The sequence below is a fragment of the Eubalaena glacialis genome, chromosome 8 (assembly GCF_028564815.1).
Source record: "Eubalaena glacialis isolate mEubGla1 chromosome 8, mEubGla1.1.hap2.+ XY, whole genome shotgun sequence".
Taxonomy (NCBI): domain Eukaryota; kingdom Metazoa; phylum Chordata; class Mammalia; order Artiodactyla; family Balaenidae; genus Eubalaena; species Eubalaena glacialis.
The window spans coordinates 71,790,907-71,803,724 of record NC_083723.1 but is presented as its reverse complement, the minus strand read 5'-3'; the positions used below and the strand labels follow the sequence as shown (position 1 = coordinate 71,803,724).

At 37.3% G+C, this 12,818-nt stretch overlaps 1 protein-coding gene across 1 annotated transcript in view; it reads right to left on the bottom strand.

The window, feature by feature from the left end:
- Positions 1 to 879: 879 nt before the first annotated feature.
- Positions 880 to 12,818, bottom strand: part of PEX1 (peroxisomal biogenesis factor 1) — a 71,687-nt gene continuing 59,748 nt past the window's right edge. The window contains exon 24 of the mRNA XM_061197807.1: positions 880 to 1,150. Coding sequence (XP_061053790.1) covers positions 1,066 to 1,150 — 85 coding nt within the window. The 3' untranslated portion in view covers positions 880 to 1,065. The remainder of the gene's footprint in view (positions 1,151 to 12,818) is intronic.

The following is a 12,818-nucleotide window of genomic DNA, read 5'->3' as shown; positions in this document are numbered from 1 at the left end:
GCAAAGGAGGACTGCTTCTATGAAGGGAACATAGTGATGATTCCAATGGTTTGAAAGGGGAGGATTACAATATTGGCTGAGTGAATACAGAGTTGGTGCTATACACTGGGGGATGGGAGAAGTATGACGGGAACCTTGTAATACTGAGTGTTCATGGTAAATTTAATGGAAGACATCTGCAATCTTAGGCCACTAAAGGCGCAGATGGAAATGAAGGTTTAGACCATCCCACTTAGTAAAGGCCTCTAATCCACTAAGGTGACGGCTGAAGTCAGAGGAACATGGCCTCATGATTAATTGCAGAAAGGGCAATGGTTACAGCCTGTACATTTTTCTTTGCTGTCTTATGCATTTATTTGCATATTCTACTTAGCTTTCTCCTTTCCCTTTACCACATTACTATATATAGTTTGTGTTGATAGTGACTGACTTTACAATTTAGTTCATAGATGAGAGCACATCCCGATAAAGTCATCATGGAGTTGGGGGAGGAATGGACATCATTCAAGCTCCTGGCTTTGCAGCTGGATGTAGTATATTAGGGGGATGTCATCTCACTGCTGATTGAAGGACCAACTAAATTTATTTAAATTGTGTGTAAATTCCACATTTTCAGATAATCAGAACAGATAATTGGAACAATAGATAATTGGATATTTTATTTCCAAAACAGTCAAGAAGGTGCTAAGCATAAAGCTTGTCAAATGCAAGAAAGATGCTGAATATGCAACTGTCAGTGAATTCTAAGAAACGTATTTAATTACATTCTCTTTTCTTCTTCAAAGGAGAAAAAATCAGTTATTCCATGTGGCCAATATTACTTCATTAAGGATTTAAATATATAGGTAATAAAATACAGAATCTCTTAAGTATCCCAATTTATTCTAAAGTATTAATATCAAGTAATCCTGATCATTACATAAACACAGGTTTACCAAATCTTTGATTTTATAGATTAACAAATTAAGATAAATTAAAAAGAAATGTACAGACACCATTTTCACTGTTACAACACAGGGACAAACCACCACACACATAAACACACAAAAAAATCAGAAGTATATTTTATGCCAGAGTTACTTTCTGTCCAGGTCGAAACACTGTTCCACTTTGATTTTTTCTCTTCTTTGGATTTTGAAAGCTTTCATACCTTAAAAAAAAAAAAAAAAAAAAAGTGAGGTAACATTTAATACATGTAAATGCTAAACTTATAAAACAAAAAACAATGGTTTGTTTCCAAACAGAATTTTTTAAGAAACAAAAGAGAAATAGCTGGAAAAAAATATGTGCAAGAAATTACAGGAAGTTCTTACACGAAAATTTTTTAAAGTTGAACACTCTAATAGAAAAAGAGAACAAAGGGGATGAATAGACAAGTTAGAAAAGATAAAATACAAATGGCAATGATTAATATATAAAACATAACCTCTGTATTTTAATAGAAGAAATGTAAAATTTTAAGATATAACTTTTGTCCAATTAAATTGGCCAAGTTTAGAGAAATACTACAGTATTTAACAGTAGGGTGTGGTGAAGCTGGTACTATTATAATTATACTGCTGTTGCAAAATACATTGGTATTTATGGAAGACAATTTGGCAATAGATTTCAAAAGCATTAAAAAATGTGAGTACACTGTGGTGCAACAATTCTACCTCTATCCCAGTGAAATAAGTAAGGATATGTGCAAACATTCAGGTATAAGAATGTTCATTATCACATTGCCTATAGTGAAAACGTGGCTGCAACTTAAATGTCCAAAAATTGATGTTATGGTATATCTATATTATAAAATGACATTAAAAACAAAGTAGTAACATATTTAAAATGTGGAAGGATATTAAAGATGTATGTACGGATGAAAGGGGGACTGCTCTACAGCAATATGTGCAGAGTGTCTTATTTTAGTAAGAGAAAACATATGAGCATACAAATAAATATGCTTTGGGAGGTAGTGGGGTTAAGGGACATTTCTGGGTTTTTTTCCCTTCTCTTTGTTTTCTGATTTTTCTGCAATGAGTACATATTATGTTGAAGGGGGGGGCAGAATATGCCACCCCCAAAATGAACCACTTTGGCATGTGGATTATTTTGAGCTGAAAGGAATGAAGACCTTTCAAGCAGACTCAGGAAAAGCCTTTTACCTCTCCCTTAACTGCCTAAAAGAATTTCGCTAGGGGGCCTGCACCAGAAAGAGAGCTATTACCAGAGAGAACTTTTTTTTTTTAATCTGCATGGCAAACATCTGCTCTTCTCATCTGCTGTGAATTGCCTTCTTCCCCTCTGAAGCCCCAGGCCCCTATCCCTTTCCTTAGCTCAGGACAGTATACAAGCCTCAACTGGAGACTGCCTTTAAGTCTCATTCTTATGGGGTTCCTGTATGTACGAAATTAGTTTTTCACCTGGTAACATCTTATGTCAATTAATTATTAGATTAGCCAAAGAACCTAGAAGGGAGGAAGGGAAAATTTTTCTATCCCTACAATTTGGTACGCATGGGGGGCTCCACTGGCTGGACACCACTTGCTCTGGGGCTGCAGGTGGGAGATCCTGGGACCTCTGACAAGAGCCGGCAGACGGTAAGAATCCTTCAGGTCAATCTCCTGGAAGTGGTGAGAGTCCATTTCTAAATTTAGATTAGCAGGAGAAAAATACTTGTGTAAACTAGTTCCTTAGGTATAGTGACTCTGGAAAACATCTGTTCTGAGTACTTTTGTTTTCTATTGATCCAATTCCTCCATGGTTACTGTTTTCTTTTGTCTCTAGCTTTTGTGTCACTTTTCATAAGGAGGAAAACCATAGCGTAGAAATGCAGGCATCGGTCCTTTGAGCCTGTTGTGCGGGCCAGCCTCACAGACTGGTGAGTTCACAGTTCTAATGGACCTGCATCTGTTTAGACAAACTTTGCTGTGGGTCCCCTATATTTAAAAAACGGGTGAGGTTCCCCCTCGTCTTGTTTTGTCTTGAGAGCTTGGCTTCATGACCAGTGAAAATATTCTCTCTGGCTTAACCAGAGAGAAGCCAGCCAGAAGATGCAAGTATCAGCTTGTAACTGGTGGGCAGCCAAATAGACTCAGGATCTGAGACATGAAGTGACAAGCAGCATTCTTTTTTTTTTAATATATAGATCTTTATTGGAGTATAATTGCTTCACAATACTGTGTTAGTTTTTCTATTGTATAACAAAGTGAATCAGCCATATGCATACATATGTCCCCATATCCCCTCCCTCTTGCGTCTCCCTCCCACCCTCCCTATCCCACCCCTCTAGGTCATTGCAAAGCACCGAGCTGATCTCCCTGTGCTATGAGGCTGCTTCCCACTAGCTATCTATTTTACATTCGATAGTGTATATATGTCCATGCCACTCTCTCACTTCTTCCCAGCTTCCCCCTCCCCTCCCCTCCCCGTGCCCTCAAGTCCATTCTCTACATCTGCATCTTTATTCCTGTTCTGCCCCTAGGTTCATCAGTACGATTTCTTTTTTATTAGATTCCATATATATGCACTGGCATACGGTATTTTCCTCTTTCTGGCTTACTTCACTCTGTATGACAGTCTCTAGGTCTCTAGGTCCACCCACCTCACTACAAATAACTCAATTTCATTTCTTTTTATGGCTGAGTAATATTCCATTTTATATGTGTGCCACATCTTCTTTATCCATTCATCTGTCAATGGACATTTAGGTTGCTTCCATGTTGTGGCTATTGTAAATAGTGCAACAAGCAGCATTCTTTTTGTCCAACTGTGCCAGTTCTTCAGAAGTTTGTCTTAAGGTGTCCCAGCCCATAAGGGGCCTTTGTTGTCTCAACCTTCGTTGTCTTGTTAGTGCTGGAAAAGTCCCATTCCAGTAACGCCTGCCCAGTGTCAGAGATGAGCAGGTCTGTGACTAGAGGCATCACCCATTCTGGTGGGAATTCCGTTTTCACTATACCATTCTTACTACCTGTGACAATGAAGGTTTTTGCTTTCTTTGGCTAATTCTGGGAGTAAACTTTGTGGATCTTGTGAAAGCTACATCTTTTGCACTCTTTTGGGACACTTCTTGTGTTCATGGTTAAGCCATAAAAAGGCTTATGGGTTTGAGTCACCTTTAAGATTAATATAAGACCATATTTGTCAGTGGCCAGAGAATGGATCCTTTGAACTGGAAAAACTTCTATTTTTGAGAAAAAAAGTGAGCGAGCTCTCATGCTAAACAACTGTATTTCCATCAACAACTGTCTTTCCATCAACTGATGGAAAGACAAAATTAAAAAGAGGACACAGAGGAGTACAACAGCCAGCCTTGGGGACTCCCTTAACAGAAAGAACAGAAATTAGACTCAAAAGAAAAAGTCCACATTCCATGTAAATCCCCCTTCTCAAAATCTGGCCCTGTCTACCTGTTTTAACTTCCCTTTCCTTACAAGATTTACAGAGAGCACTCTGGCCTGACTTCCAGGCAAGGGGTATACAGGCTTACTTGTGTACATGCTAAAAGCCAGGAAGTGAATTTAGAAGAATCACCCAGGATGGGTGGTAAGGCTAGCACTGCTGTCCTTTACAACTCCTCTGACTTTCCAGGGCCCTGTAATCAGGCTCTGCCACCTTTGGGCCTTGCTATGCAGCATCCTTTGTGTATGTAGCCTGGACCGCCACTGCAAAGAATTCATGTCCCATGGATAGCAGCAGATCCAATAAATCATAAAGCCCTTTTACCTGCACTTTCAGAACATACTACCGAATTTAAAGAGGAGTTAGAAAGATTAGTGGTTATCTATAACCCCACTCACAGGGACCTTGACTGGCTGCTAAGGGGTATTCTGCCCACCTGTGATTACAGTGCAGCCATCAGACAAGCCAGATGGCACCTGGGGAAAACCCCCCTCACAGGGTAAACAGATGACCAGAATTTCTTTCAGGTTCTCCTACAAATAATCAGGAAGTGGATCAGCTCAAGGGCAATGTTCAGGGGCTGATAGAAGCAATAGTAGAGGCTTTTCCCCCTAAGGTGAATTGATCCAAGGTTGAATTATACATGCAGAAAAAAGGAAAGCATCTGAAGTCCTTTGAATGCTTTATCCAAAAATTTTAAATGCATACTGCATTAAACCCTGAAGCTTCAGAACATAGGAATCTTTTCTTTAAAAAATTTTATTGAAGTATAGTGGATTTACAATGTTGTATTAATTTCTTCTGTACAGCAAAGTGACTCAGTTATACATATATATATTCATTTTCATATTCTTTTCTATTACTGTTTATCACAGAATATTGAATATAGTTCCCTGTGCTATACAGTAGGACCTTGTTTATCCATCCTATATAAAATAGTTTGCCTCTGCTAATCCCAAACTCCCATCCCTTCTCTCCTCTACCCCGCCTTCCTCTTGGCAACGACAGTTCTGTTCTCTATTATCTGTGAGTCTGTTTTTGTTTTGTACATGTTTGTTGATTTGTATCGTATTTTAGATGCCACATATAAGTGCTATCATATGGTATTTGTCTTTCTCTGACTTTGCTTAGTATGATAATTTCTAGGTCCATCCATGTTGCTGCAAATGGCATTATTTCATTCTTTTTTTATGGCTAAGTAATATTTCATTGTATTTATATACCACAACTTCTTTATCCATTCATCTGTCAATGAACATTTAGGTTGTTTCCATGTCTTGGCTATTGTAAATAGTGCTACTGTGAACATAGGGGTGCATGTAGCTTTTCAAATTATAGTTTTGTCTGGGTATATGCCCAGGAGTGGGATTGCTGGATATGGCAACTCTGTTTTTAGTTTTCTGAGGAACCTCCATATTGTTTTCCATAGTGGCTGCACCAATTTAAATTCCTAGCAACAGTGTAAGAGGGTTCCCTTTTCTCCACACCCTCTCCAGCATTTGCTATTTGTAGACTTTTTAATGATGGCCATTCTGACTGGTGTGAGGTGGTACCTCATTGTAGTTTTGTAATTAGTGACACTGAGCATCTTTTCATGTGCCTATTGGCCACCTGTATATCTTCTTTGCAGTAATGTCTATTTAGGTCATCTGCCCATTTATCGACTGGGTTGTTTTTTTGTTATTGAGTTCTATGAGCTATTTGTATATTTTGGATACTAACCCCTTGTCTGTCACATTGTTTGCAAATATTTTCTCCCATTCCATAGGTTGTGTTTTTGTTTTGTTTATGGTTTCCTTTGCTGTGCAAAAGCTTGTAAGTTTGATTAGGTCCCATTTGTTTATTTTTGTTTTTATTTCTATTGCCTTGGGAGACTGAGCTAAGAAAATATTGCTACAATTTATGTAGTAATATTTTATGTCAGACAATGTTTTCCGGTGCTCTCTTCTAGGAGTTTTATGGTGTCATGTCTGATGTTTAAGTCTTTAAGCCATTTCGAGTTTATTTTTGTGCATGGTGTGAGGGAGTGTTCTAACTTCATTGATTTACATGCAGCTGTCCAACTTTCCCAGCACCATTTGCTGAAGACACTGTCTTTTTCCTGTTTTATAGTCTTGCCTCCTTTGTTGAAGATTAATTGACCATAGGTGTGTGGGTTTTTTCTGAGCTTTCTACTCTGTTCCATTGATCCATATGTCTGTTTTTGTGGCAGTACCACACTGTTTTCGTTACTGTAGCTTTGTAGTATTGTCTGAAGTCTGGGAGGGTTATGCATCCTGCCTTGTTCTTTTCCCTCAGGATTGCTTTGGCAATATTATGGTTCCATATAAATTTTAGGATTATTTGTTCTAGTTCCGTGACAAATGTCATGGGTAATTTGATAGGGATCACATTAAATCTGTAGATTGCTTTGGGTAGTGTTGCCATTTTAACAATATTAATTTTTCTAATCCAAGAGAGTGGGATATCTTTCCATTTCTTTGAATCCTCTTTAATTTCCTTTATTAATGTTTTGTAGTTCTCAGTATGTAAGTCTTTCATCTCCTTGGTCAGGTTTATTCCTGAGTATTTTATTTTACTTTTCAATGTGATTTTAAAAGGGATTGTTTATTTACATCCCCTTTCTGATATTTCATTGTTAGTGTAAAGAAATGCAACCAATTTCTGTATGTTAATCTTGTATCCTGCTACTTTGCTGAATTTGTTTATCAGTTCTAGTAGTTTTTGTGTGGAGTCTTTAGGGTTTTCGATATATATTATCATGTAATCTGCATATAAATGACAATTTTACTGCTTCCCTACCAATCTGAATACCTTTTATTTTTTTGTTTGATTGCTGTGGCCAGGACTTCCAGTACTATGCTGAAGAGAAGTGGTGAGAGTGGACCATAAGACGTTCCAGATTTTAGCAGGAAGGCTTTCAGCTTTTCACTGTTGAGTATTATGCTGGCTTTGGGTTTGTCATAAGTAGCTTTTATTATGTTGAGATATGTTCCCTCTATACCCACTTTCTTACGGGTTTTTATCATGAACGGACGTTGAATTTTATCAAATGTTATCAGATTTTTTCTTCATCTATTGAGATAATCATGTAGTTTTTGTCCTTTCTTTTGTTGATGTGGTGTATCACAATGATTGATTTGCATATGTTGAACCATCCTTGTGACCCTGGCATGAATCCAAATTGGTCGTGGTGTATGACCTTTTTTATGTGTTGTTGGATTTGGTTTGCTAATGTTTTGTTGAGAATTTTTGTGTCTATATTCATCAAACATATTGGCCTGTAATTTTCTTTTTTGGTTATGTCTTTGTCTGGTTTTGGTATCAGGGTGATGGTGGTTTCATAGAATGTCTTTGGGAGTGTGTTCCTTCCTCTTACATCTTTTGGAAGAGTTTGAGAAGGATCGGTATAAGTTCTTTGCTTGGTACAATTCCCCAGTGAAGCCATTTGGTCCTGGACTCTTGTCTGTAGGGAGGTTTTTTTTTTTTTAATTACAGATTCTATTTCATTTCTAGTGATTGGCCTGCTCAAGTTATCTATTTCTTCTTGATTCAGTTTTGGTGTGCTGTATGTTTCTAAAAATTTGTCCATTTCTTCTAGGTTGTCATATTTGTTGGCGTATAATTGTTCATAGTATTCTCTTATGTTTTTTTTTGTATTTCTGTGGTATCAGCTGTGATTTCTTCTCTTTCATTTCTTATTTTGTTTATTTGGGTCTTCTCTCTTCTCTTCTTGGTGAGCCTGGCCAGAGGTTTTTCAATTTTGTTTACGCTTTCAAAGAACCAGCTCTTGGTTTTATTGATTTTTTTTCTATTGCTTTTTTAAAATCTCCATCTTATTTATTTCCTCTCTTATCTTTATTATCTCCTTCCTTCTGCTGACTTTAGGTTTTGTTTGTTCTTTTTCTAATTCTTTTAGGTGGTGGGTTAAGTTGTTTATGTGAGATTTTTGTTTCTTAAAGAAGCCTGTATCGCTAAGAACTTCCCTCTAAGAACTGCTTCTGCATCCCACTGATCTTGTATGGTTGTGTTTCCATTGTCATTAGCCTCAAAGTATTTAATTTCTTCTTTGATTTCATTGTTGACCCATTGGTTTTTAGTAGCATAGTGTTTATTCTGCATGTAATTTTTTTTCTTGTTTCTTTTTCTGTGGTTGACTTCTAGTTTCATGCCATTATGATCAGAAAAGATGCTTGAAGTAATGTCTATATTCTTAAATTTGAGACTTGTTTTGTGCCCCAGTATGTGGTCAACCCTAGAGAATATTCTGTGTGCATTTGAAAAGAATGTGTATTTTGGGGTTTTTTTTGGATGTTATGTCCTGAAGATATCAACTAAGTCTAAATGTTCTATTATATCATTTGGGATCTCTGTTCCTTTATTGATTTTTTGTCTCAAAGATCTGTCCACTGATGTGAGTGGGGTGCTAAAGCCTCCTACTATTACTATGTTCCTGTCAGTTTCTCCCTTTATATCTGTTAGTGTTTGTTTTTATGTATTTGGGTTCTCCTATATTAGGTGCATATAGGTTGACAAGCGTAACATTCTCTCCTTGTATTGATCCTTTTATCATTAGTGTCCTTCTTTATCTTTCTTTATAGCCTTGTTTTAAAGTCCATTTTGTCTGATGTGAGTATTGCGAACCCTGTTTCCTTGTCATTTCTGTTTGCATGAAATACCTTTTTCCATCCCCTTACTTTCATTTGTATTTTTCTTAGATTCCACATAAAAGCAATATAATATATTTGTCTTTCTCTGTCTTACTTCACTCAGTATGACAATCTCTAGGTCCATCCATGTTGTTGCAAATGCCATTATTTCATTCTTTTTTATGGCTGAGTAATATTCCATTGTATATATGTACCACATCTTCTTTATCCATTCATCTGTTGATGGACATTTAGGTTGTTTCCATGTCTTGGCTATTGTAAATAGTGCTACAATGGACATTGGGTTGCAGGTACTCTTTCAGACCATGTTTTTCTCCAGATATATGCTCAGTAGTGGGATTGCTGGGTTGTATGGTAGTTCTATTTTTATTTTTTAAGGAACCTCCATACTGTTCTCCATAGTGGCTGTATCAATTTACATTCCCACCAACAGTGCAAGAGGGTTCCCTTTTCTCTACACCCTCTCCAGCATTTATTGTTTGTAGATTTGCTGATGATAGCCATTTTGACTGGTGTGAGGTGATACCTCATTGTAGTTTTGATTTGCATTTCTGTAATAATTAGTGATGTTGAACATCTTTTCATGTGCCTCTTGGCCATCTCTTTGTCTTCACTGGAGAAATGTCTATTTAGGTCTTCTGCCCATTTTTTGATTGGGTTGTTTGTTTTGATGATATTAAGCCATATGAGCTGTTAGTAAATTTTGGAGACTAATCCCTTGTTGGTCCCATTCTGTGGGTTGTCTTTTCGCTTTGCTTATGGTTTCCTTTGCTGTGCAAAAGCTTTTGAGTTTAATTAGGTCCCACTTGTATATTTTTGTTTTTATTTCCATTACTCTGGGAGATAGATTGAAAAAGATATTGCAGTGATTTATGTCAGACAGTGTTCTGCCTATGTTTTCCTCTAAGAGATTTATAGTGTCTAGTCTTACATTTAGGTCTTTAATCCATTTTGAGTTTACTTTTGTGTATGGTGTTAGGGAGTGCTCTAATTTCATTCTTCTACATGTAGCTGTCCAGTTTTCCCAGCACCAGTTATTGAAGAGACTGTCTTTCCTCCATTGTATAGTCTTGCCCCCTTTATCATAGATTAATTGACCATAGGTGCATGGGTTTATTTCTGGGCTTTCTATCCTGTTCTATTGATCTATATGTCTGTTTTAGTGCCAGTACCAAACTGTTTTGATGACTGTAGCTTTGTAGCAGAGTCTGAAGTCAGGGAGCCTGATTCCTCCAGCTCCATTTTTCTTAAGATTGCTTTGGTTATTCGGGGTCTTTTGTATCTCCGTACAAATTTTAAGACTATTTGTTCTAATTCTGTGAAAAATGGCATTGGTAGTTTGATAGGGATTGCACTGAATCTGTAGATTGCGTTGGGTAGAACGGTCATTTTGACAATATTGATTCTTCCAATCCAAGAACATGGTATATATCTTTCCATGTGTTTGTTTCATCTTTGATTTCTTTCATCAGTGTCTTATAGTTTTCAGAATACAGGTCTTTTGTCTCCTTAGGTAGTTTATTTCTAGGTATTTTATTCTTTTTGATGCGATGGTAAATGGGATTGTTTAACAACAAAAGATGAGAAAGAGAAATTCAATAGAGTATAGAAATGCAATACAGGGACTTCCCTGGTGGTGCAGTGGTTAAGAATCCACCTGCCAATGCAGGGGACACGGGTTCAATCCTTGGTCCAGGAAATCCCACATGCCGTGGAGCAATGAAGCCCGTGCACCACAATTACTGAGCCTGCGTGCTAGAGCCCGCGAGCCACAACTACTGAGCCCGCGTGCCACAATTACTGAAGCCCATGCACCTAGAGCCTGTGCTCCGCAACAGGAGAAGCCACTGCAATAAGAAGCCCGCACACCACAACGAAGAGTAGCCCCTGCTCGCTGCAACTAGAGAAAGTCAGCACACAGCAACAAAGGCCCAACACAGCAATAAATAAATAAATAAATAGATAGATAATATTAAAAAAATAAAAGAATCTGTCTTACAATGCAGGGGACACTGGTTTGATTCCTGGTTGGGGAACTAAGATCCCACATGCCACAGGGCAACTAACCCAAGCGCCACAACTTGAGAGCTCATATGCCCCAACTACAGAGCCTGTGCACCATAACTAGAGCCCACGCACCACTAGAGAGAAGACTGTGCACTGCAACGAAAGATCCCGTGTGCCACAACTAAGACCTGACACAGCCAAATAAATAAATAAATAAATATTTTTAAAAAAAAGAAACAATTGTAGTCACCCTTCTATTTAAAATTTAAAAAAAGGAAACGCAACAGATTTCTGTGTATTAATTTTGTAACCTGCAAATTTACCAAATTCACTGATGGGCTCTAGTAGTTTTCTGGTAGTGCCTTTAGGATTTTCTGTGTATAGTATCATGTCATCAACAAACAGTGACATTTTTACTTGTTCTTTTCCAATTTGGATTCCTTTTATTTCTTTTTCTTCTCTGATTGCTGTATATAGGACTTCCAAAACTATGTTGAATAGAAGTAGTGAGAGTGGACATCCTTGTCTTGTTCCTGACCTTAGAGGAAATGCTTTCAGCTTTTCATTGTGGAGTATGATGTTTTGCTGTGGGTGTGTTGTATATGGCCTTCATTATTTTGAGGTATGTTCCCTCTGTGCCCACTTTCTGGAGAGTTTTTATCATAAATGGGTGCTGAATTTTGTCAAAAGCTTTTTCTGCATCTACTGAGATGATCCACATGGTTTTTACCTTTCAATTTGTTAATGTGGTATATTACAGTGATTGATTTGCGGATATTGAAAAATCCTTGCACCCCTGGGATAAATCCCATTTGCTCATGGTGTATGATCCTTTTAATGTATTGTTGGATTTGCTTGCTAGTATTTTGTTGAGGATTTATGTGTCTATGTTCATCAGTGATACTGGTCTGTAAATTTTTTTGTGGTCTCTTTGGTTTTGGTATCAGGGTGATGGTGGCCTCATAGAATGAGTTTGAGAGTTTTCCTTCCTTTGCAATCTTTTGAAACAGTTTCAGAAGGATAGGTGTTAACTTCTCTCTAAATGTTTGATAGAATTCGCCTGTGAAGCCATCTGGTCCTGGACTTTCGCTTGTTCGGAGTTCTTTAATCGCAGTTTCAATTTCATGACTTGTGATTGGTCTGTTTATATTTTCCATTTCTTCCCGTTTCAGTCTTGGGAGATTGTACCTTTCTAAGAATTTGTCCATTTCTTCCAGTTTGTCCATTTTATTGGCATACAGTTCCTTGTAGTAGTCTCTTATGATCCTTTGTATTTGTGTCCATTGTAACTTCTCCTTTTTCATTTCTAATTTTATTGATTTGAGTCCTCTTCTTTTTTTCTTGATGAGTCTGGCTAAAGGTTTATCAATTTTGTTTATCTTTTCAAAGAACCAGCTTTTAGTTTCATTGATCTTTGCTACTGTTTTCTTTCTTTCTATTTCATTTATTTCTGCTCTGATCTTTTATGATTTCTTTCCTTCTACTAACTTCAGGTTTTGTTTGTTCTTCTTTCTCTAGTTGCTTTAGGTGTAAGGTTAGGTTGTTTATTTGAGATTTTTTTGTTTCCTGAGTTAAGACTGTATTGCTATAAACTTCCATCTTAGAACTGCCTTTGCTGCATCCCATAGGTTTTGGGTCATTGTGCTTTCGTCTCTAGGTATTTTTTGATTTCCTCTTTGATTTCTTCAGTGATCCACTGATTGTTCGTAGCATATTGTTTAGCCTCCACATGTTTGTTTTTTACAGTTATTTTCTTGTAAT